General features: G+C 50.7%; 1 protein-coding gene across 7 annotated transcripts in view; it reads left to right on the top strand.

Annotated features, from left to right (window-relative positions):
- Positions 1 to 209: 209 nt before the first annotated feature.
- C2CD2 (C2 calcium dependent domain containing 2) overlaps positions 210 to 25686 on the top strand; it is a 56352-nt gene continuing 30875 nt past the window's right edge. For 6 of the 7 annotated variants that reach the window (XM_057696756.1, XM_057696755.1, XM_057696754.1 and 3 more), the window contains exons 1-4: positions 210 to 811; positions 9620 to 9718; positions 21792 to 21911; positions 24673 to 24777. In XM_057696756.1, the coding sequence (XP_057552739.1) occupies positions 539 to 811; positions 9620 to 9718; positions 21792 to 21911; positions 24673 to 24777 (597 nt within the window). In that variant the 5' untranslated portion in view covers positions 210 to 538. Of the gene's footprint in view, positions 812 to 8574; positions 8629 to 9619; positions 9719 to 21791; positions 21912 to 24672; positions 24778 to 25686 lie in introns of all 7 variants that reach the window. The other variant, XM_057696760.1, reaches the window with a different exon arrangement.

The raw sequence follows: 25686 nt of genomic DNA, 5'->3' as shown, positions 1-25686 counted from the left end.
GCGGGCGGAGAGCGCGCGGGGCCGGCCCGGGCCCAGGCCGCGGCGGGGGCGGGGCCGACGGGAGAGCCGGGCGCCGGGCCTTTAAGGGGGCGGGCGGGGCGGGGCGGGCGGCGGGGACGACCGGGCGCAGGGGAGGCCCCGGCCCCGCCCCAGCCCCGCCCCGGCCCCGCCCCGCAGGCCGCGCCCCCTCCCCCGCCCCGCCGCCCGCGCCTCCTCCGGCCGCTGCGGGGCCGCGGGCGGGACGCCTGGGGCGGCGCGCGCAGGAGGAAGCGCGGCGGCCGCGGCCCGGGGAGCTGCCCAGACGCCGGAGTCGGGAGCGCGGGCCACCGCGTCCCCATTTGCCAGGTGTGCGCGGTTGGAGGCGCCGTCCCGGGCCGTGGCCGTCGCGCGCCGGCCGGGCCTTTCCTCCCGCTCCCCGCACCCCGCCACCCCGGCCGGCCGCGAGCCGATGTCCTGAGCTCGCCGCCCGCGGGCTGTGCGCCCGGCCGGGGGCTGCCTGGGAAGTTGGGGCGAGGCGCGCCGGGCATGCGGCGTCACCATGTCCCGCCTGGGCTCGTGGCTCGGTGAGCTCCAGTGGCTGGTCTTGGTGGCGCTCTTCGTCGTGGCCCTGGGCACGGTGGGCCTGTACCTGGCGCAGTGGGCGCTGGCCCGGGCGCGGGCGCGCTCCCCGAGGCGGCCGGCGGAGCCTGGCGAGGGCCCGCGCCCCGAGGCGGATGCGCTGCTCGCCTGGATCTTGACGCTGAACAGCTGCAGGAGCCGGTGGCAGGCCGCCTGGGTGACCGCCCTGAACGATGAGGCCAAACGGAAAGGCGTGAGTTTCTGTGGGGGCTGGTCGGTCCTGCTGCGGGGTCGGGTGCCTTGACCGCGGGGTGGGGGTTCAGGACGGAGCTCTTCCTCCCGGGAGCCGCGCCACAGCCCTTGAGTGATTCGAGGGGCGCAGCATCCTTGAAAGTTAGGAGCAAGACGCTGAAGACTGGGGGGCCCTTGATGGGGAGTCAAGACAACGTGATTAGATTTTATGAACCAAGCGTGAGGGGTGCCGAGCCCTAGGCTCCACCGAGGGACAGACGGGATGTTGGAGAGACTTGTCAGGGGAGGCTCCTTCCCCTTCAGGCTGGTACCCGCCCTCCTGGCACCCCAAGTAGATTCCCCTATTCACGTGGACACTGAACTGCTTTTGCATCTGATGTCCGAATAACTGCGAACCCAAGATGCTTCCATGGACAGAGCTGCATTTCACCCAGAACGTATTTCCGAGAGGTTTGCATTCCTTGGCATTTAAAATTAGTGACCGTTGAGGGCCAGCCACACGCCAGACTTGTACTGGGGGCTTCAGGTACCTCTGTCATCTCTGAATCGAGGGCTCCTGGGACAAAGCCGTTGTCAGCATTTTACAGGTGGGGAAACTGAGGTTAGGTAACGTGCCCAAGGTCACACAGCCTGTGGGTGGCAGAGCTGGGATGTGAACCCAGTTACCTCAACACTCAGGGGCTGATGACTGAACACTGCTGCCTCCTGCTCTGTGGTTACGTCCCTTATCTGGTTAATGACTGGGTGACTTATTTTTACTTTTAAGACATCTTGGTTTAATGACGAGCTCCTCGCATCTGCTATTTCTAGGCGTTCCCTAGGAGGAATGGGGGCCTGCTGGGTTTGGGGCGGTACGTCCCAGCCTTCGCCGGTCCTCCTGGCACCCAGGTGTACCACCTTCCTCCACCTGCTTGGGAACTCAGTGGAGAAGCCTGTGGCCTTTTACTTTGGAAACAGCGAATGCTGTGTGTCTGGGCCATCAACCTCCAAAATATTCCACGGTGAGCCCTCTGTCTGGTCTTTGTGCCGTGGCCTGGGCTCATGTAGCCATGGATTTAAAAAGCAAAAAAGCTTTGCGTGTGAATGCGTGTAAATCCAACAAAAGACCATGTTTTGAACCCTGAAAAAAAAAAAAGTAACCATACCTTTTGGATGAAAAAAGCCTTCAAGGTCATTTGACTGCTGTCTGCCTTGGTGTCTGGGGTCAGCGCCCAGCCGCCAGCTCTGCAGAGGAGCCACCCCATCTCTTGTGGGAGCCCTAAAGCCATGTGACCTCACCTATGTGAGCAAACACAGATTTGTTTCCCCACGAAGCTGCTGTCATTGACCCCTGGTTGACCTGGTGTCCCGCGCCTGGCTTCCGGGGCTGAGTACACTGCAGGCTGGAGTTGTGAGCGGGTGAAAGTCTTGTCCCAGCTGGATGAGACAGGGGCTGTGACGTGGGCCACCGGTTCTGCTTCTCAGCTGTAACGTGTGTGTTGGTGTTGGGTGAATGATCTGTGGGGTCCTGGTCGTGCCGCTGGGACTCCTGAGAGAGTCAGGCAGAGGCACGACCCTCCCTCCTGTAAGTTTGGGACAGTCCCGCTGAAACCATTCTGCCTCGTTGCCTGACATTTCCCGATTGGCATAGCATCTATGATTGCCTTTGATACAATGCTTCCAGATTGCCCTCCTGCCTGGAGCGCTGAGAGAGAAGGGAGGAAATCCCTGCCCTGGAATTTGTCTGCAGCCAGGCGGGTTATGCTGAGATCTGAAGCACATACCTGATGGTTTCGGAGGGAAACCTCTCGCCCCACTCACTTGAATCTCTGTGTGGGAGGGGGGTGGGCCCTCAGCTCAGGGGGTGGGGAGAGGGTTGTGGCTTCCTTGCATCTTCTCTGTTCTCTGCTATTCGCCATGCACTGCAGTCTTAGACACCAGTTTTTCCAGAACTCCTGCCCAGAAGGGGCAATAATGTACTGGGTTTAATCAAGGCAGCCCCGAGTCTTCTCTGACAGTAGATGGGGTCTGATTGTGGTGTCAGGTGGTTGTGTGTGTGAGTGTGTGTGTGTGTGTGTGGCAGGGGTGGGAGGGGGGTGTTGCTCTGCTCTCCCTGGTGCCTGGAAACGTTGCTTGCTTTGAATTCAGGTGGAAGGTTCTACAGGCTGATAGGACCTGAGTAGCTCCAACCAGTGCCTTGTCACACCCCTCCCCTGTCCAGGGCCATCCCTATTGTGGTACTGATGACAGCGTGGGTGAGCAGGCCCTGGTATCACGATAGTGGGGGTCCTGACCTGGCAGCCAGCCTGCGGAGTCTCCCTCTGCCCTCCCTCCAGCTCGATTACCACTAATCCCCGATTAGGGTTGACGCTCCAAACCCACACTCGGCCCGGCGAGCCACAGCTTAGCGGCCCCCTTCCACCGCCACCCTGTCCTGTTATCTTCTGCCCTGGCCCGGGAGGAGACCACTTCTCTGCCTGTCACTGGGGGACTGCCAGTAACTCAGTTCTCTCCAGCATCTTCTGTGCAAGGTGGGATTCTCTCCCGAGTGGAGTAACTCCTCCCATTCTGTTTTACCCTGGCTTGTATTTTAGGACCGCAAGGAATGCTAAACCCTTCTTGTGGCACCTCTTCCTTCTCCAAAAGGGGAGACCAAGGCCCATGAGCTGGAGAGATTTGCCAGGGTTGACTGAGACCCTGGGCCGCCTGTCTTCATGGTCTATCCACATCTGCAGTCGTGGTCCCCTGTGGGCAGCGATTTTGACTTTGAGACTCAAATGTTTCCTTTAGTTGAGGTCCAACAAGAAAGGATGAAAGGGTACAATTGTTTAATGCATCTTCCTTAACAATAGGGTGCCTGTCTCCTGGGAGCTGAGGATGGGTCAGTAGCTTGTGGAGTCTCCTTTGGTCCTGGATGACCAGTGACTGTGGCAGTGCAGGTCCCCAATGTCAGAGGGGCCCCCAAGATTTCGACCCTCACTCCAAATAATTAGGATGGTGAATTGGAGAGACAGGCGAGAAAACCGTGGCTGCCCTACCCACTGGTCGGGCAGGTGCCAGTGTTTGGGGAACACTGGTGAATTGCCTAGAAAGCTTTGAAAAAGTATGCCTGCCTGCCCTCTCCTCCACTTCAGACTTAGGAGGTTGGTGGGGATACAGAGAGCTTACTGTATTTTTACAAGTTCCCCAAGCTAACTCCTCACTAGTGAGAGGCTGCCGGACACACACAGTGTCCGTAAGCCAACCACCAGTCAGTCAGTCAGGGTACCCCGCACCCAACCACAGCTCTCCACTCTGGCGTTGCGAACACCTAATTCCAGCTGATCAGATCGCAGAGAACAGAAAGATCCCAGAACTGACTCAGTCACCAGACGGGGGACGAATGCTGTGTTATCCAAAGGCAGCAGCTGAGGTTTTCCCTCTGGGTCCTCTGCATTGCCGTGAACATTTACAAAGTGGTATGGTGTGACGGTCACCCCAGCCTTGACAACGTCCTCGACACCCACCTGGTGGCTCCGGGGTTGCTCTTTGCACAGCAGGTCACCAGCAATGGAAGCCAGTGTGCTCATGGCCCTGTGACCCCCGCCCGTGGGCTGGACAGCGCCTCCATCAAGGCTGATGCTGTCGGGACCATGTGAGGAGCAGCGATCCCAGAGCGAGGGCCGTGTTTGGGACTTGCCCAGGAATGGGCCACTCGAGCAGGCCCAGGCCCAGGCCCCGGCTGGGGAGGGTCACCAGGGCTCTTTGTTTCTTTAGTGCTTTGCCCCAGGATTTTTTTCAGAGGAATGTTCTAAATGCAGATGACCAAGATGGTAGGACAATTTGTGGTCCTCATGGAAAAAAAAAATGCCGTGTGAACTTAGAATATGTTATTAATAGCTCTGACTTGTATATGAGCTGCGGCAATTTGAAAAGTAAACAACGTGACAAAGTGACTTGGGAGTTTTCTTATTCTATAATGAGCTTCGTTCGAGCGCTGGTCACAAAAATTCAAGCTCCTTGACCACTGACGGTGGCCACAGGATACGAATCAGCTGGTAAGAATGGGAAGGTGACCTCGGGTCAGGGCCCCCCCTCCCCCTGACCCCCGAACCTGTCTCCTTTCCATTGCTCAAGCATTTGGGGTTCTTTCCTGTGGGGGACCTTCCCACAGGGCATTTCTTGTGTCTCCAACACTTAGTGAACCTTTCTCCTTATTTAACTTCTTCCAGTATTTCAAGTCTCAGCGCAAAGGTCCCTGACCTTCCCAGTTTTTGGAGGATGCTGCCCCACCCCCACCCCAGCAGCACCGTGTGGTCACGGGTGCCCTCTTCAGCTCCCGGGATTGTGAGGGAGGCCAGAGCCCTGTCCATCCAGGCACAGCCCACCCGGTATCCAGGGCACGGCCGGCTCAGGCGTGAATCACAGGCCCTGTTAGAAACTTGTCGCTGGAGGGAGAGAAACGACGGCGATGAGCCTCACCCCATCTGGACTCGGGCCTCCCCTGCTTGGGCGCTGGCCAAGCCTGGGCCAAACAAGCTGTTTAATGTGCCTTGTTTTCCACTTCTAAAGAATCAGCATTACAGGAGGCTCGCTGATGACTTTGCAAATTGTCCGTAGAGACGAGGAATAGATGCCAGTTCAGGTTGTTCTGTGCCTTCACCCATTCTCTCCGCAAGACGGGAACTCAGGGGAAGGAAGAGTGGGTGTAGTGTTAACGTCAACTAAAATGCAGCCAAAGCTAACTTCCACTCGCGTCGGCCCCTCATGGATGCTGAGGAGGGAAGGGACCTCTGGAGCTGCTTGGAAGAGCTGTGTGATGTGACCACCGCTTCGGCTGGAAGGCAGCTCTGGGGCTGTGTGACCTTGGGCAAGCCCTGACCTCTCTGTGCTTCATCTGTGGAAGAGGATAACTTTGTGTTCAGTCTGGAAAACAGCATCCACTCCAGATGAGATCTGTGTGAGGCCTTTAGTCAATAGAGTCAATAAAGATGGGCTGCTTTCTTGTAACACCTCCCTTAAAAAAAAAAGTTTTAGTTTTTTACTGCTTTTAGATTTAGAGAAAAATTGCAAAAATAATTCAGAGTTTCCATACTTTCCTCACCCAGCCTTACATAACCATAGCACAATGATCTGGACCAAGAAATTAACATCGGTACAATGTTACTATAATTTATAGTACAATGATATTAACATTGTAACAGTATAAGAAACTAACATTGGCACAATGTTACTGTTATTTCATAGTATAATGATATTAACATTGTAACAGTACAAGAAATTAACAGAAGTTTTTAACTCAACTGGAAACCCTACATGAATTTCACTGATTTTCCACCAGTGTCCTTTTATTGTCCCAGGGTCCCCTTCAGGTCCTACATGATATTGTGTTGTTGCTTTGCATTTGTCTCCTGCGGTCTGTAATGGTTTCCCAGTCTTCCCTTGTTTTTTTCATGACCTCGACAACTCTGAGGAGTATTGATTGTTATTTTGCCAAATATCCCTCAATTTGGTGTTTTCACACAATTGGACTGCAGTTACACAAACCACAGAAGTGATGTGCTCCTTTTGGTGTCCTGCATCCCAGGGTGCGTGATGTCAGTGTGGCTTACTGCTGGGGACGGTGGCCTTGACCCCTTGGTTAAGGTGATTTCCACCCGTTTCTCTCTTCTATCTTACGTCTCCTCTTATCCTTTCTCCCCGTAGTTACCAAACATCTCGGGGAGATACTTTGAGACTACACAAATCCTGTTACTCCTCACACGTTCACTCACTGATTCCAGCATCCATCTGTGTGCCTAGTCTGCAACAATTAACTTCTGTGGAGTTTGCTTAATGTTGCTTTTCTGTTTCCCTCTCTCCATCTATATTTATTCTTTGGAATCCTGCTGCAAAAAAGAGCTGCCACTTCTCCTCCATCTGTGTATTTAGTTGATTATTTACATCAGCATGGACTCGGCTATTTATTTTATTCTGTGGATTATAATCCAGTAACATGGCAATTTATTCTGTTGCTTAAACTGTTCTTGTTTTGGCCACTAGAAGCTCTTTTGTGTTCTTGCATCGAGATGTGTATACGTGTGTGTGTGTGTGTGTGTGTGTGTGTGTGTGTATGTAGGTTTTTTCTTGTTTTAGCGTTTCCTTACTTGATGGTCCCACAGAATGCTTGCTCCAGACTCGTCTTGTATTTTCCTCTTCTCTGCTCCTAGATTCAACCACTTCTCTAAGCAGCCTGATTCCTTTTACTGAAGAAGTGCTTAGAAATCAAGATCTGGGCATCAGGTGTGCTCATTACTCCTGGGGTCTCATTGTTTCTAGGCCCTCTTAGTGGACAGACCTTGGAAATATATGTGTGGGTGCTAACATATACATGTACACATGCCTCTCTGGCTGTATCTTCAAGACCGTGACTGCACTGCTACCCCGGAGTCCAGGTCAGCGGCACAGAGTTCATTTTCTTCTTCCCCTTTCCTTATCTCTAACTTCCTCCTCCAGGAGTGAGGCATCTGGGACTTACTATCTATAAGATATTCATTTGGTCAGTTCTAGTATACACATAATGTGCTCTCTGAATTGCTGGCCCGTAGCCCCATGAGACACACATGTACTAATTAGATTCTGGCACTTACATGCAGCCGGGATACTGTTTTCCCCAGTTTCTCAGCTTAGATCTGTTTCCTGCCTCTTCGGGTGGCTGTGTTCTTTGCAGTGAAGTTACTTTTGTATTCTAGCTGGAGTTCCTCCCACATCCAGCTTTTTCAAAAACCCATCTTTCGCCAGTGATTTGGGATGCCACCTTTGTCAGTTCTGTTTCCGCATGTGTTGGGGTCAATTCCGGACATCCTGTTCCAGCCCCACTGGTCATCTGTGTGTTCACACTCTGAATTACAAAGGTTCTGTAGTGCGTCTTGATGTCTGGGAGAGCTACTCTCTTGTTTTTCTTTCTCAGTGTTTTCCTGGCAATTCCTGCCTGTTGCTTTTCCCTGTGGACCTAACGTCTTGCTCTAGTCTGAGTGGGGTTGAGTCCGGAATGGGGCTGCCTGCCCAGGGACAGGGTGCGGAGCTGCAGGAGTTTGCAGTTGTGCTTCACGCACGCCGGGCTTCCTGAAACTCAAGGATCAAGCAGAAATGGCAGGGGAAACTCTGGGTCCTTGTGTTAGCTTCATGATGTATTTCCTTTGTAAGACTGCTTCTTGACATCAGAATATTTCCAGGGTTTTCATTCAGAAGGTGCCCTGGGTAAGAGGGCATAGACGGCACCTCCTGATGGGTAGGGGCAGGAGGTGGCATCCGGGCTGCTTAAGGCAACGTAGTGTCTTCTGGCTGGTGCAAAAGGTACGTTGTTTCGCACGCAGCCCCAGCAGCTGTAAGGACTCCCACGAGGGGTGGGTTCCCTGCCTGGCTCTGGGCTCTGTGCTGAGTGCTGCTTCCAGCTGCACGACCCGGCACACGGAACAATGTCATCCCCAGGCCGCTGGCCAGCAGGTCACACCAAAACAAGCTCTAACCTTGGAGAATGTCAGCAGAGCAGCCCCCAAACCATGACTTCATCACTCTCGAGAAGTAGATTTAATTCTCCCCTGATGATTTTTAAGAGGTGAGATCGATGTTGCTGAGACAGGGTGAGGTTAGAAGCATGTCAGTGACAAAGCTCTGTGCCTGGTGGGTTGATGCTAGATCACTGGGGATTCTTAAGAAACAGCCCTGTGATGACTTCATTCTTACCCATCTGCGCTCCACTTGCCAGGAGAGCTTTGGTGCCACTTTGCACCATTTTTATTCCCCATCCTTGATCTTGCCTTATAGTTGGAACCAGCACGTCCCAGCTGAGAGTCTCAAAAATAGATGAGATATGGAGGGAAGTTGTGGGCCTGAATCTCGTCTTTAATCACTCGATCAGAACTCCCTTGACTGTGATGTGCTTTCCGGAGCATGTCGGGAAAAGAGTTTAAGAAGAGTTTCATTCCAGGGTTGTGTTGTTGGCATAGTGTTCAGCCTCTCAAGGGAACTTATTTTTAAAAGGCCGAGACTTGGTTGGCAATCCAAGTGCTGATTTGTTCTTTTATAGAGCAGCAATCTTGCTGCCTCGTGGTCATATTCATTTACTGGCACCTCTTGCACTTGGAGATTTTAATTGCAAGAACCAAAATGGACATAGGGTGATACCCACAGAGGACTTTTCTGGAAGCGTATGAGAGGGTGCTGAGAGCTGAAGGCAGAGTTGAACTGGGAGACCCTGGAGAGCAGGAGCCCGGCAGCCCCAGAAGAACCCTATCCTTGGGCACAGCCACCAGCTGGCTCGGTTCCAGCCAGGGAATCCCACATTCCAGGGAGAAGCAGCCCTCCCCCCTTCCCCCCTACTAGGTTCCCACTCACCTGCCACTTGGGCAGTGGGAGAGGAGAAGGGGGCACCCTAAGTAGAGTGCAACACCCGTGTGGAACCGGGAGAGGCGATTCTCTGAAACCGGAGAGAGAGCTTTCCCAGACGAAGGGCAGCACAGCCCTTGAACCTGCTGTGCTTGGCCAGATGCCGTGCTTGACCTCCAGACCTGCCGTCCACCCTGGGATCCTGGGCTTCTCCCCTTACGCTGTGACCAGCAGCTCTCAAAATACCCTTTGCTGCCTTTATTGTGACATCTTTGGTTTTGTCCCTGCCTTTCTTACTGATATTTACCCATTGCTGCTGTTTAGAAGCACAGATTGTACTAAAAGAAGTCAGATCACATTTTCTGAGATCTGCAGAGCTTTGCAGCAAGCACGTCACTTCCTTTAGACAGTACCTCCACCCCACCCTCCCCGGGCCCGCTGCCCCTCAACGCACCCATCTCCTCACTGTTCTTCTCCGTTCCAGGGCCCGCTGCTCCTCTGCTTCCAGGAGGACCCGCTACAGCAGCCCCTGGAGCTGGCCGTGCAGCAAGTCTCCAGCGTGGCCCGGTCGGCACAGGAGAAGGTGAGCTGGGCGCCATCACTTGCCGCAGGCCTCTCCTCCCTGAGGAAGCAAATTTAAACCTGGGGGTGGGGGGATTTATTCTTAGAATTATTGAAAATGCCAGACACCTTACATCAAAAAAATAAATAAGATCTGGTCCATCAACTGATGAGTGGATAAATAAGACATGGCATACCCACACAGTGGGGTATTGATTTGGCCTCATGAAGGCACGCACTTTTGACACATGCTCCCACGTGGATAAGTCTTGAAGACACGCCACCAAGTGAAAGAAGCCAGACATGAAAGGACACATATTATAAGATTCCATTTCCATGAAAGATTCAGAATAGATAAATCAGTAGAGACAGAAAGTAGATTAGTGGTGTCCAGGGGCTGGGCTGGGTAATGCTTGAGGGGATGTGAATGGTGACTGCTAATGAGGACAGAGTTTTGGGGGGTGATGAAATGTTCTACTTTTTTTTTTTTTTTTTTTTTAAATTTTTGTTGGAGTATGGTTGCTTTACAATGCTGTGTTAGTTTCTGCTGTACGGCCAAGTGAATCAGTTATGCGTGTACAAATATCCACTCTTTTTTAGATTCTTTTCCCATATAGGTCATTACAGAGTATTGAGTAGCATTCCCTGTGCTATGCAGTAGGTGCTTATTAGTTATCTAATTTATATACAGCAGTGTGCATATGTCAATCCCAGTCTCCCAGTTTACCCCTTCCCCCCTGGTAACCATAAGATTGTTTTCTGCATCCTGATGAAATGTTGTAAAAGTGATTCTGGTGATGTTTGTACAGCTGTGTGAAATATATTTAAAACCATTTAATTGTATAGTTTAAATGGGTGAATTACATCTAAATTTATATATATATTTATATAAATAATGATATGTGAATAATTCTGTCACATGAGATATAGATGTGAGCCATTTAGATCTTATGTAGAGTTTATTTTATAGTTGCTAAAAGTTCACAGGCTGAAATTACTTATCAGACTGGTCAAATACCATAAATAATTGTAAAGGTTTTCTTTTGTTTTGTTTGGTTTTTTAATAAAAAGTATCGGTAGAAGTGCTGAGACACTCTTAGGTACAAGGCTTACCCTTGTATCTCTCTATATGTTATTATCAAGTTAAACGCATACCATTTAGCAGACAGCTAGGAGGGGACACCTTGGTGGCCCCCAGGCCCAGAAGGAGCTCACGTCTAGCCCCCCTGGAACCCCTCCTCTTGTGTTTCTCCTCCCCGGCTCAGCTAGAGCATCATTTGTGCATTTCAAACATTTATCGTTGTGTGTGAACGATTTCACAAGCAGCTTTCTCTCTCTTTCTCTCTTTTTTAAAATAAATTTATTTATTTATTTATTTATTGGCTGCATTGGGTCTTCATTGCTGTACACGGGCTTTCTCTAGTTGCGGCAAGCGGGGGCTACTTTTTGTTTCAGTGCATGGGCCTTTCATTGTGGTGGCTTTTCTTGTTGCAGAGCACCGGCTCTAGGCATGGAGGCTTCAGCAGTTGTGGCACTTGGGCTCAATAGTTGTGGCTCGCAGGCTCTAGAGCACAGGCTCAGTAGTTGTGGCGCACGGGCTTAGTTGCTCCGCAGCATGTGGGATCTTCCTGGACGAGGGATTGAACCCGTGTCCCCTGCATTGGCAGGTGGATTCTTAACCACTGCGCCACCAGGGAAATCCCGAAGCTTTTTCTTTATAGAACATGGCAGTGTGGCAGTTTCCTCCAGGTTGCTTTGCGTCTCTCTAGTTCATTAGCTGGAACTACAGTGCAGGATTCTGGGTGGACCACGGCTGCATTTTCCACCTCCCACAGATGGATAATTAGGGAGTTTCCTCTTGGTCTGCGGCAGCTCTGCTGTACTTGAGAAAGTCTCCCGAGTCCTCAGGCACAAGCATGGGGGCATCTCCAGGGCAGGTGTCGGATTGCCAGGTGGTAGGTACACACGCTTCAGCTCCACCACGGATTCCAGAATTGGTCTCCCAGGTGCCAGCCCAGCTTCCTCTGCCCGGGCAGTGCAGGAGAGCTCTCTTTCCCCATCCCCTGGCGGATACCAGGGTCACACAGCTCCATAACCCCTGCGACAAGCGTGGGGAAGTCTCTGGAAGATTTTGGGAGGAAACTGGCAGCAACAAGACAGGACCCTGACACTGGCACAGCCCATGAGAGCTGGAAGGGCTGTGCAAGCAGGTGGCCCAGCGCCTGGCTTCCAAAGGCGGGGGGCTGGGCGCACATTGCTGAGGCCTGACCTACCCGAGGCCCCAGCTCGGGAAGTGCCTCCGTGCAGTGGGTGCCCTGTAATTGCAAATAGGCCCCAAGTCCCTTTGTGGTGGGCAGTTTGTTTGCTGGTTTCTGACACGGTCAGCGTTAAGAGGATAGATCTCAGGGGCTGCCCTGGAGGTGCTGGGAGGGAGCAGAGGTCAGGAAAGGCAATAGACCATTTTTAAAGGTCTTGATATGTGGCGCCAGAAGAACCACCTTTGGCAAGTGGATGTTTAAACTGTGTTTGTTTTAATCCCATTACAGAAATGGTGCATATGCCCGTCCGTAGGTTAATGACAATGTATACAAGTGCATGGGCTTTTTTTTAAGTCTGCGCTCTTCCTCCCTGCCCTCAGCCCCACTTCCTCTGCTCCCCTGGACGGGACCACGGACGGCTGTCCACACTGTCTTCCAGGAAGCTTTTTACCCAGTAAAACTGGGAAAGTATACGCAAGCTTGTTTTGATTTGCAAGTTGCTTCGTAGTTCTTGACTCCTGTGTTTTCTTGGCCAGGAAAGATGTGACAGCCTGCCAGTGCCCTGTTGTGCTGGGGCCAGGGCCCTCCTCTCGGGCAGGCGCCCGGCCCCCTGAGCGGTGCAGGAATGTGGGTTGAGTGTCATGGTCCCCGGGACCAGCCCGGGTCCTGTGCACACCCGCCCGTGGGGCGCCCAGTGGGGATCCACCTGTCTCCTGGGAAGTGGGGAGCAGGACACCTCCGGGCGCTTGGAACCTGTCTGTGGCCTCCTCCTCTTTTGGACGAGCATCTTGGCCGATCACAGCCCATTTCAGGGTTCCCATCAGCAAAGGAAGCCAGCCGGGCTACTCAGTGTCTCTTGTAACATGTCCCCACGGGAGGTGCCCTAACATCCACTCCTTAAACGAAGGACCGACGTTGTCCCAGGAGCGCGTGCTCTAGGACTGCCTGTCAGGCAGGACGCTAATGCGGGTGACTTCCTTCCTCTGTTCAGGATCTAAACCACCCCCCCGCCCCCCCGGGGTTCCAGAGTTAGACCGAATCCTGTGCCAGCCCTGTCACATGTTCTCTCCGCTCTCATTCTTGAGAAGGGGAGGACTGTAGCAGGACCTGAGGACTCCGAAAGTGTCCGGGGAATACAGGCTAGAGGTTCAAGGGCATCCCCCTCCCCTTTCTAAGCTCCCTCCCGAGTGTCAGGGTCAGTGTTTCTCATCCTTCTACCTCAGCCCCGACAAGGGACGTGTGGATGGCATTCGAGGTGATGAAAGGGATGAGTCCGCCTGGACCGGGGGGTCTGATATGTAGTCCTGTCTTCCATCAAGCAGATGAGTATGGGGCTCTGTTCTCCCTTTCTGAGCATCTTCCCGACTTGGGTTTGGTCTTTTATTTTTAAATAAATTTATGTATATATTTTATTTATTGGCTGTCTTGGGTCTTCATCATGTGCAGGCTTTCTCTAGTTGTGGCGAGCAGGGGCTACTCTTCTTTGCAGTGTGCAGGCTCCTCATTGTGGTGGCTTCTTTTGTTGCAGAGCACGGGCTTTAGGTGTGAGGGCTTCAGTAGTTGAGCACATGGGCTCAATAGTTGTGGCTCGCGTGCTCTAGAGCGCAGGCTTAGTCGTTGTGGCGCACGGGCTTCGTTGCTCTGCGGCATGTGGGATCCTCCTGGACCAGGGCTTGAACCTGTGTCTCCTGCATTGGCAGGCGGATTCTTAACCACTGCGGCACCAGGGACGCCCTTGGGTTTGGTCTTGAGTCTCCTGGCAGGACCCTTGCAGAACAGAACTGGGCCACCCCTGCCTTGCAGCTGCTCTGTGCTCAGACTTTCTCCTGCAGCCCCTGAAGCCCCCCGTGTGGAGAGCCGTTTACTCATGACTCTTCTGACAACAAATGTGTGTTTTTTCTTCCACCCAACACGCAGTCCTCCAATTGTCTGGACGCCAACTACAGCACACTTTGATTCTGGCACTAAGTACCCACCCAACACAGAGCCTGTAGGTTAAGGGCTCGGCCCCACGAGACTGCCCCATTTCAGACGCCAGCCCCAAGTCTGGGCCCCCTGTACCCACCAACCGGCTGTAAAGTTGAGGGTTCCCGCAACCCCCTCCTCGTGCTGGAACAGCTCACAGTTTACTTGCTATTATCAGTGTCTGACAAAGGACACAGCTCAGAAACAGCCAAGTGGCAGAGATGCCTGGGGCAGGGAAGGGAGAAGGGGCGGGGAGCTTCTACACCCTCCTCGGGTACCACCCTCCCAGGACCCGAAGCTCTCTGAACACCATTGTTTAGGGGTTATATAGAGGTTCCATTACAGAGGCAGGGCTGAGTAAACCAGAGGCGTGGGTGAGTGTTCCATTTGTGGTCCCTGTCTCCTCCCCTGAGGTCCAGGTGTGGGTCTTTCTGGCCCCCTACCCCCGTCCTGATGTTATCTAGGGACCCCCAACCACCAGTGATCTCCTTAGCATGCAAAAGGCATTCGTATCACTCCAGAGGTTCCAAGGGTGGTAGGAGCTGTGTGCCAGCAACTGAGGACAAAGACCAAATATTTATCCCGAGAGGCGAGCCTTGCAGGTGCTGGGGCATTTGTTTACGGGAGTCCTTCCGGTACAGGGCGCCTGTGCTGGTGGCAGCTGGAAGGGCGTCTGTTTGGGTGGCAACTGGAAGCACCCCTGTCTCCAGGGCTCATGGTCTGCAGATACACGTGTGCTCAGCTTGACTGACTGGCAGGACCAGCAAGGGCTTCATACTAAGAGGCGTTCTCGGTGGGGCGTGCTGCATGGAAGAAGGCATCGCCCTTCAACTTCCCTTCAGGGCTCCCTGTGTCCTCCCTTCCAGTCTCAGCATGCCCCAAGTGCATTTCTCTCTTCCAGGCTGCAATTATGCTCTTACACAAGAGCGAGTTGCAGCTATGTGCTCTTTCCTCCTGTCCTGGGAGAGGTTTGCTCCGAAATGTTTGACCCAGAAGATGCAGACTTAATTCCTGTATCCAAGTGGCCCGGAAGCAGCTGCTCCTCCTCGGGGCGCAGCAGTAGCCCCTCCGTGGCACATCTGGGGGTTCAGAAGCTCTGTGGAGGCGTGACGTCTACAAGGGCAGTGTGGGAGCTTCCCGAACGTGAATCAGGCTTAGGGGAGTTGTGCTGTGACAGGCACGTACTGCAAAGGCCAAGCGTTTCCTGCACAGGCGTGGCAAGTGTCCCTGTGAACAGGATGCACATGTGGAAGGCTTGTTGGGGGAAAGCAGGGGTCACTTGGTAAGGGACTGCAGTGACGCTGGTCTTCTTGGTGTGTAGCCCTTGTCCTATGGAAAGCGTGGATTATCTTTGTTTTCAGTGTCATTTGCAAATAAACAGAGGCTTCTAATGGTACAATGATTAGCTGTAGGTTAAAGTTTTAAATGCACAACCCTCCACCCAGCCTGGAGAAAGGCCAGGAAGTCAGGGAGACTAGGGCCGGATCCGAGCTCGTCTTGGGCACATGCTTGTCTCTCTGAGCCGTGGGCCTATGCAGCACCTGCAGCGCCCCTGCCACATGGTAGCGCTGATGCTTTCGGGCTATAAGGGCCGTGTCTGTTCTCATTAGTGTCTACAGCCCTTCTCTGCCCAGGGAAGCATCGTGCCCATTGTACAGAGGAGGAAACTGAGGCCAAGACAGGCTGGGGCACTTGGGCAAGGGAACTAAGAACTGCTGAATAGCAGAGGCTGGAACTGAACCCGAGTGGCCTCCAGAAACGAGCTCCAACCGCTATGCACCAGAGACCGTGCTGTGACTCTTATTTTTTACATTTTTATTATCATCATTTCACTTAAGCTCCCACCCCTCCACCTCCATCAGGAAAGAGACAGTGGAAAACGGGAAAAAGGGAAGTGAAAGTCACTAACCAAACTTTGCTTCTGTAAAACCATAGCAACAAACAGACCTCGGGCAATTGCATGGAATTTCCCCCAGAATCTTCTTCCACGTTGTATGTCGGGGAACCCCACAGCCCTCCCTGGGTATGAATTGTGCATTGTGAGCACGTGGGTTTTTTCCTGTTTAAGGCTGTTATATGTCTTCTGTGCTCTCTCCAGACCTTGGTGGTCCTCTTACTTTGCAAGGTAGAGCCACTCAAGGTTATAGTTGCAGAGAAGAAATTTGGTTGACTTTTTTTTTTTTTGGCATTGCATGACTTGCAATTCCAGGTACCCCATTAGCCTGGTAATTATGCAAAAATACTGAGAGGTTGTGAAATGGTTTTGAAGCGGGGTCTTTCCAAGGGCAGGTGAGATTCCTCATGGGAGGCGCGCCCTTTGAGATGTGAATGGGAGCAGGGCCTCTGGGAGAGCCACCTGTTTGGATGGAGGCAAGTGGAATCTTGGGCTGAGTCAGCCCTCAGGTACTTCACCTGGTGAGGATGGGGCAAAAATGCCTCCGGGCAAGCTGGGGATTTGTTTGTGAGTTGGAACTCACAGCAGAAGCATTAAGTGGCGGTGTGACCTAGTGACCTGGCCAAGACCAGGCATACTAACAGCCAGCCTGGAAGAGACCCAGTTCCCTCCTGCCTTTCATTTTAAAGGAAGTGTCTTGTATATGTCTTTTAATGCATAGAGTCTGTGGAAGAGAACAGCACATTCTCAGATTTTTAAGCCAAGAAATTGCCCCCATTAAACCACATGATGTAGTAACAATACCTCCTGGTAGTGTACTCGTACTGAAAAGCCTGTTGTTCATGTTAAAGTATCCCGACAAGAGAAGGGATGGAGAGTGTTGTTGCGGGTGGGGTGTCGGAGCCCGCGTGGTCCAGGGCACCCTCCTCGAGGGGATAAAATACAGTATCTACCCGGCTTTCCTTGGGTGGCTGCCGTCTTGTTTCCAGCCTTTGTCACCTTGGTCCACTGGAAGAGTCCTTATAAAAACACACCTGCAGCCATGTATTGTGAGCCAGCGGCCACGTAGGGTTAACTTTCTAGATGTTCTGAGAATATTCAGCTCTGACGGAGTTTGCTTTTTAAATTGAGTCTCTGTTCCAGAGTAGAATATTTTATATCAGGCTCATTCTGTCTTAAAGAATATTTATAGGGCCAAGACGAGGTTGCAGAGTTGGGTAAGAACTCTACCTGGGAGCTCTGAATGATCAGTGTAGGGTCTTTACTTCCACTTTATTTCGAAGTTCTTTCCCCACAACGTCACATAGTGTGAATAAAGTGAAAAATACTCAGTGACGTAAACCTTTTAGGTCCTTTTCCTCAGCTGTGTTCCTAGTTCTTTGGGAGACAAAAGTAATTAAATTATTTCCAGTTCTCTAGAGTGTTCTCAGAGAAGGAGGGCTGAGGCAGTCGTACAAGAGGCTTAATTGAAAAGGAAAGTGGAAAAGCGCCTGAGATTGGAAGATATCCAAGGACTTTCTGGTTGACAAGCAATAGCAAAACCTGGACTACCTAGGCTGGAATTCTCTGGGCCTCTGTCTAAACAAAGGAATCTGGTTTGAAGATAAGACCTATTTGCATAGGTATGTCGTTTAAGTTTAAGGTCTGGAGGCTGGAGAGGACGAAAAACCTTGACTCAGGGCCTGTCTGCAGTTATAACGAAATATGCCCACTTTCACATCCTGAGGATGCCTCCCTCAGCTGCCTCCCCTCTTGACCCTGGGGGTGGACCAGGGACCCTCACCCTTCACCTGTCAGCCCAGGTACTCCTTGGGCTCAAGACCTGCACCTTTGGGACCCTCCCCGTGTGGAACCCATCCCCCACGAAAGGCTGTCCTGTGCAGAGAGAAAGGGGGTTTATCTGAATACATGGTTCAGCCTTCTGTTGTGTGCTTTTTTTAAAATTAATTAATTAACTATTTTATTGGCTGTGTTGGGTCTTTGTTGTTGTGCACGGGCTTTCTCTAGTTGAGGGGAACAGAGGCTACTCTTTGTTGTGGTGTGTGGGCTTCTCAGTGCGGTGGCTTCTCCTGTTGCAGAGCATGGGCTCTAGGCACTTCAGTAGTTGTGGCACGTGGGCTCAGTAGTTGTGATTCATGGGCTTAGCTGCTCTGAGGCATGTGGGATCTTCCTGGACCAGGGATGGAACCTGTGTTCCCTGCATTGGCAGGTGGATTCTTAACCACTGTGCCACCAGGGGAGTCCCCTGTTGCATGATTTTTGAAATGGTTTGTGTAATCGAGGATTTCTTTGCTTGCTTTAGGGAAAAAAAATCTCGAGAATACAGCAGGTGGATTTGCGGCTGGCTACTTTCAAGGGAGCTCACTTCTCTGTGCCCAGATCTTGGCTGTGTGGAGTCGTGCTCCAGGGCCCGTGCCACATCTGTTCTTGGAGAATTCCTTGGTCCCCCCGCAGAAACTAGATGTTGTTTCAGTTTGACTTTAAAAATCCAGTATCACTGTCAGACGGCTTCAGGGGGAGGCCCACGCATTAAAGATTTAACAGCCATATTTAAACAGCCCCGTATAATTGGGATGCTCTAGAGAGCTGACTTGTAACTGCAGAGGGGAGCCTCATGAACTCGGCTGTGTTTGGTTGGGGTAGGGAGACTCTAGGGTCAAGATCTGGGTCCGTACCTGTTCGTCCATATTTAGGTAGAAGTCAACCCTAGGCACTCTGGCACTACCTGGAAGGGTCTGCTTAACCTTGCATCAGGTAATCCTGCCTTCTGCTGTTCCCAGAGGGGACCCCAGGGGGATGGGGACGGCCTTGCCACTATTTGCCTGGGTTGAGAGAATTTAATCCCCTTTGTGGATAACACCTTAATGCACTAAAAGAAGATTACTTATTTTTAAAACCTCCCTTCCACTTTGTTCTCATCCATTTGGCAAATGGGACATGATTACTCTCAGGGTGGCAGGGGCAGGGGCTGGCCCTGGAGAACGATTTGGCCCTGATGTCATCCCTCTAACTGGACTCACAGGAATGGCGCTGGTGTTTCGTTTGGCCATAGCAAAACTGATCAGATTGTTCTTTTCATTAGTTTTTCCAGCTAAATACTGAAGAGAGGCCAAGAGACGGTTGGTCTGTATGTCAGGTATTATTTAGAAGGTCGGGAAGCCATAGGAACAGGGAAGACCCTCCAGGGGGGTCTCTATGAAAAGGACATTCAGTCCTTTAGGAGTGGTAATTGTGACCTTTGGAGGCTTGCATTCTAGAAGTTTTAAAGTCTTTTAAAATCTTTCTTGGATTATTTATTTGCTTTTAACCAGGTGCTTGGGCTATCCATGTACCTGGGTACAAATGGAAACCAAACTCTTTCTTGAGTCAGGACGCTAATGAAGCTTTCTGTGTTCTGGGTACCATTCTAATTAGCTTCGTATAGAAGGGTCCAAAGAAGTAACAGAAGTCAACCAGTCACCGTCTGTTTTTTTTTTTTTTTTTAATTTTATTATTATTTTTTGGGGGGTGCACCAAGTTCAATCATCTGTTTTTATACACATATCCCCGTATTCCCTCCCTCCCTTGACTCCCCCCCCACCCTCCCTCGAGTCCCCCCCCCACCCTCCCCGCCCCAGTCCTCTAAGGCATCTTCCATCCTCGAGTTGGACTCCCTTTGTTATACAACAACTTCCCACTGGCTATCTACTTTACAATTGGTAGTATATATATGTCTGTGCTACTCTCTTGCTTCATCTCAGCTTCCCCTTCACCCCCCCCGCCCCCTCCCAAACCTCGAGTTCTCCAGTCCATTCTCTGCACCTGCGTCCTTGTTCTTGTCACTGAGTTCATCAGTACCATTTTTAGATTCCGTATATGTGAGTTAGCATACAATATTTGTCTTTCTCTTTCTGACTTACTTCACTCTGTATGACAGACTCTAGGTCTATCCACCTCATGACATAGCTCCATCTTATCCCTTTTTATAGCTGAGTAATATTCCATTGTATATATATATGCCACATCTTCTTTATCCATTCGTTTGTTGATGGGCATTTCGGTTGCTTCCATGTCCTGGCTATTGTAAATAGTGCTGCAATAACCATTATGGTACAAGTTTCTTTTGGGATTATGGTTTTCTTTGGGTATATGCCCAGGAGTGGGATTACTGGATCATATGGTAGTTCTATGACTGTCTGGTTTTTAATTTTAAATAGTAAAATGGCCTCGGCTATTGAGACAAAGAACAGAGAATTTTCTCCGTGTCCTGTCACTTGCGTGTATAATTCATCTGGCACAATACGTTCCTTCTGGGACGTCCCTGGTGGTCCAGTGGGTAAGACGCCACACTCCCAATGCAGGGGGCCCAGGTTCAATCCCTGGTCCCTGGTCGGAGAACTAAGATCCCATGTGCCACGTGGTGTGGCCAACAACAAAAACAAAAACAAAAGAAATTCCTTCTAAAAGGATTGTTTATAGAGCGTTTATTTTTAAAATGAATCAATGGCATTTCTTATACAAACATTTTTTTGTTCCAACCTTTGATGAACTCTGGAGATGCAATAACATGGCGAAGATATGTAACTAATCCACATTAATCAGTCCTCTGAGAGGGACTTTACAAGGATGGGTGAACATAAGAGTTGTGCAATTTTTCTGCCAGTATTTGGAAAAGGCAAGGTTTTCTTTTTCTGACCCTGCACCATCGAGAGCATTTATAGTGGACACTGGATATGGGCTCCTTGCTGGGGGGGGCCTGTCGTAGTACAGGTCAGGTTTTTGTTGGAGGGGCAGGTAGACTCCGAGTGGAGAGATGCTGGGGCTTGGGGGGTGGGGGAGGGGGTTAGCCAGAGATCAGCAGGGGGACATGTTTTTAGCCTGAACTTTGTGAAATAGCAGTTACTCCAACAAAGTAATGATTTTGATAATCTCTCTACTTGGTATTTTAGGTTCTAAATCCACCAGAGAATTAAAGAATTTTTCCTTCCTTCCCAAGTGACACCATCCAGTGTGGGGCCAGCAGTTCCCTCGGGAATGTGGGGTCCATCCTGCCTTACTCGTAGCCTCTGATGACCCGGCTTCGGCCTGACACACTGGCCGCCTCCCGGACCCCCCCATCCTCCCCCACTGCTTTCCTCCCTGCCCGTGCTCACCTGACACCTGGCCTCGTGGTCATCCCACACCGGGCTTCCTCGGCATCCTGCCAGGAGGGTGGCTAATGCCTCGTCCTGGAAGGTCTGCTCCTGTAGGGGGATTCTGTGGCAGAAACGCAATGCTTCTCTGTGCGGTAACAGCTTTCACAATTGTCCCGCTAAAGTGCTTCGTGATTTATGTCAGGAATATGGTCTGGTTTACTCCTGATGTAATTACTTTGTCTCATAGGTCTTTAAATGAGCTCATTTTATAATTCTATTTTTGTTAAGGCTGTATCATTTTGTGACTGTTTCATATTTCATAGGTCATTTGAATTATGCCTGCATCTTTGAAAACCACAGCAGGTTAAAAATTATTTAAATAGAAACAATTTCTTGTGTTCTGGGTATGTTTTTTTATTTTTTACTTGTAACATCTATAAGTAAGTTTCTTTTTAAGGCCCGTTTTTAGTGAGAGACCATGGTTAATGGCTTCCACTCCATATGAAAGTGGAAATGTCTGGGCAATTTAAAATTAGCTAGGTGGAGAAATAGAACAAAGCAATATTTTAAGGAAAAAAAACCTTGATATGTGGAAAGAGCCTAACTAGATTTGGGCAAGACAGAGTTTAGCTCCAGAGAATCCCATCAGGAAGAAAAGATCTGAAACATTGTTTCCAGTTTTCAAACTACCGTATAATAGAAAAGATGCGAATCTGGATTTTCATCCTCCTTTGAAACTATGAATTCTCATCCTTGCTGATTTATAGAGTCCGGATTATTTTGTTGAGTGAAATGAAGATGGGTAAGATGCCAGCTCTCCTCTCTCGTGTGTAAAGTTCTCTTCTTTTCTGGTCCCTCCTCCAGGTGGTGTTTTGTCACGTGGTGGGCGAGACCATCCAGTTCCTGGTCAGCGTGGGGCCACCCTCATCCGAGGACACGGGGCACCCGCTGTACAGTGTGCGGCTCTCCCCACTTCATCTGCAGGTAAAATTGGGGAGATTGAGCAAGTCCTAGGAAAACAGCTCTTATCAGCCTGCAGGGTGAGCAGGGTGCGGTCACAGACGTGAACGCTCCTGTTTGTCACGCGTTACCGTTCATTGCGTAAGTTTCAAACTGTCACCTTCCATATTATATTGTCTCTGTAGGAATAAAGTGTGTGTGAAATAGGTGTGTGCATATATACACACACGTGTATACACACATAGGTATATACGCACACACACATACATACACACACATGTGTGTATATGTATATATAATAAATCCAGAGTTTCCCATCTACCAAATATGGGAGATACAGTATTTTTCAAGGCGCTGAAACATATCAAGGGTGTTGTCGACTGATTGAGGTAAGTGGCATCTGGGATGAGGAGAGTGGTTCTGTTTCAGAATCAAGTACCAGACCTCGGAAGCCTCCTGCAGCTTGGAAAACAGCTTCGGGGCTGGACTTGGCATTCCTCCTTTTACTGTTTGAAAAAGTCAACTTTAAAAGTCCCCTTATTATTTTCATAAGTTAAGAAGTGAGTATTACCATTATTTTTTGGATAATAGACATTATTATAATAATTATAGTAGACATATATAACTTTTATAATCGGTATACTTAAACATTTTACATAAATTAATAATTATACCTAGAACAATTGTACATAGAGACGTATATAATAATTATAACAGATTATTAGTGAAACTTCTGGATGCCTAAGCCATCAGATAACTGCATGTCACACACGGAGCAGTTCACTGAAGCTCTTGTTTAGCCGGTGTGTATAAAATTTGTGAATTGCTGGGTCTGCTTTAGGGGTCGCTGCCGATTCAGCCTGTTCCCTCTTCCCTCTCCCTGTGCTTGGCTGCTGATCTGGGGGAATGAGCCCAAGTCATTCGGGATTCTTTACCACAAGGGAAGATTATATTCCGTTCTCGTTTCTTAAAGGACGTGGTTTTAAACAACCAGAGCAAACAAAAATTTCTGGCTACCTAAATGGCTTTCCTTCGGAAACCCAGCCCCTATCCACACCCACACCCCGGGAACACCCCCTTTCCGAGAGGTTACGTTGACCTCACGGACTCATGGAATGTGAAAGCCCTCCTGCTCCCCCCAGTTTTTTGGACAATGTGATTAGAAGATAATTTTAAAGTCTGGGACCCAGGTACCCCACACGACACACGTTTCAGGATGGGGCTGAGTTCAGCAGGGACCACAGCATTCGCTGAGGAAATGTGGTTTCTGAGGCGCTGGTTAAGTGCCATTCTCCGCAGCTCAGACACAGGTAAAACAACCGTATCTTAGATCTCTTAACACAGTTTGAAAGCAGTCTGGGGATTACCTGTCAGAGCAGAGGCAGCTGCTAGAGGCTGGTGAATTATTAATTCTCATGGCAGGAGGCATCCCTCCTCTGCTGTCCTTCAGATAAAAGGTGCATAGAGACCAGCAGCTACCCCTCTCCCTGACCTGGTGGGAGCGACTCGGGGACGGTGGCAATGAAATTAAAGTGCACGTTTGCTGGAGTCACCAAGAATTATGGAGCAAGGGGAGCATCATTTCTCTTACCTGGTTGCTAGCAGTAGTGAGAGCACTGAGTATTGAGAAAACAAGTCTAAAGCCGTTCTTTCCTTCCCTTCCCTGGGTGGTGGGGGGAGGCATGGAGATGGGAAGGGTCGAGATTTTGGCTTTAGAATGAGCCTCCAGCTGAAGAAGGAAGGATGTAGCAGTTTGCTATGGCTGCCACAATCTTAGCCGAAAACAGCGCACATTTATCACATCACCATTGGGGGGGTCTGATGTCCCACACAGGCTAAAATCCTGCTGCTGGTGGGCTGCCTTCCTTTCTGGAAGCTCTCGGGGAGAATCTGTTTCCTTGCTCACCCATTGTCAGCAGAATTCAGCTCCTTATGGTTGTAGGACTAAGGTCCAATTCCTTGCTGGCTGTCAGCTGAGGGCAGGTCCCAGCCTCTAGAGGCAACCTCATCCCGGGGCTCCTGGCATCCTCCTCCATCTTCAAGTCACATCTCCCTGGCATGCTCTTCTGTCTTCCTCTTGCATTTTTAAGGGCTCTTTTGCCTCCATGGGGCTCACTGGGATAATGCAAGGCTGTCTCCACACCCCAAGGTCCTTACCCTAATCACACCTGCAGCGTTCCTTTTGCCATGTAAGGTAACGTATTCACAGGTTCCAAGGATTAGGGTGTGGGCATCTTTAGGGGGTGGGGGGTGGGGTGGGCATTATTCTGTCATGCCAGTGGGTAGGGCTGGATGGGGCATTGGGAGAGATCAGAGTCCAGCTGGAGGTTGTGTAGTAGCCCTGGCAAGAGAGGACACGCATGCTGATGTCTCTGCACACAACCCTCAGGGGCGATGTGAACATGTGAGGCTGGACAAGGCGTCTGCTCCCTTCTCTTTGTCCCTCTGTCTCCTTTACGCCTTGGTGATGCTCTCAGAAGAGCACTTCAAAGCAGAGGGTTCATCACCAAGAGGCTGCAGGGCTTTCATGGCATCCGGCCTTCAGCCCTGACCCTGCTGTTCCTCTCCGAGGGGCAGGTTGAGGCAGAAGAAGGCGGGGGCGGGGTACACAATGGGGAAGGGGAGGTCGGGGAATTTGGGACCCTCCTTTCCACTTTGAAAGCACACAGGATGCCAAAGTGGGGATAAACAGTTGTCTGAGAAAATAAATGAACACACGGGTGCATCTTGAGGCTCCGGTGGGGAGAGCAGTCCTCCAACAATCTTTTATTTATGTTTTTAATAGCTGGAGCTCCACATGAAGGAGAAGAGAGAGGACATTCAGATCAAGTGGTCCTTCATCAGCGCACCAGAGATGGCCATTACCATCCAGCCCAAAGCACCCGGGGAGGTCAGTCCGTGAGTTTTCATGATTCATGAATCATGTATGTGCACATGTGGGCACTTTACAAGCACCTGCTCTGGGAGATGGAGCCTCTGATTAATGTGTGTCTGATCCCAGAGAATGATGGGGGGAGTGATGGGGCCGCGTGGGGGTGGGGCGGTCCGTGGATTTAATGCCAGGCTGCACCTGCAGTCACCTGGCAGCTGTTAAAAATCCTGCAGCCTGCCCCGACCCCCAGGCAGGTTTAACTGGACTGGAAATTTTTTAAAGCACCTGTGCGCAGTGGCTGTTGAAAACCATTGCAGTGATGGAACCTAGGTTTTCCTTACTGTTCTGTCACACCTGACGCTCAGATGCTGTCCTTCACTGCGAGGGCGCCTCACTTGCCCACAGCTCGGGCTGAGTCCAAAGGCTGGCTCCCAGGGCCACCACCTCCTTTCTCTCCACAGTTTTCGCAAAGCTGCGTCTCAGATCTCAAGGTCATCTCCCTGCTCCTGTGGCTTCAGGTGTTTGAGGACGTGAATTTGGGAACAGGAGGGGGCCTGCTGAGTCACGTGGGTGCTGTCACTTTCAGTTGCTGGAAGGATCAGGCAAAATCATTTGCACCAAAGACCGAGGTTATCAGGTTGTTCCTTTGCAGTGGCTTTGATGATATTTCCTTGAATTTTTACTCTATGTGAGACTCTTGTTCGGCTACAGAGCGATCACCACAGCTGAAATATGTGAATTTAATAACTTGTCCATAAGTACTGTAACCGTTCATGCCTTGATATAGGTGTAGGCAGGTTTTCTTTTTTTTAAGACTAATTGTTACTCTTTTCCCTCCCATACATCGGAATTGGAATTGTTGCCTGACCATTTAGTTATACAAAGTACGCGTGTTAAGTATTTCCCTAGTCGCCGGTTCCTTTCCTT

Source organism: Hippopotamus amphibius, chromosome 10 (assembly GCF_030028045.1).
Source record: "Hippopotamus amphibius kiboko isolate mHipAmp2 chromosome 10, mHipAmp2.hap2, whole genome shotgun sequence".
In the NCBI taxonomy this organism is placed as follows: Eukaryota; Metazoa; Chordata; class Mammalia; order Artiodactyla; family Hippopotamidae; genus Hippopotamus; species Hippopotamus amphibius.
Note: the sequence above shows the minus strand (reverse complement) of the source record. Positions and strands in the feature narration are given on the sequence as shown.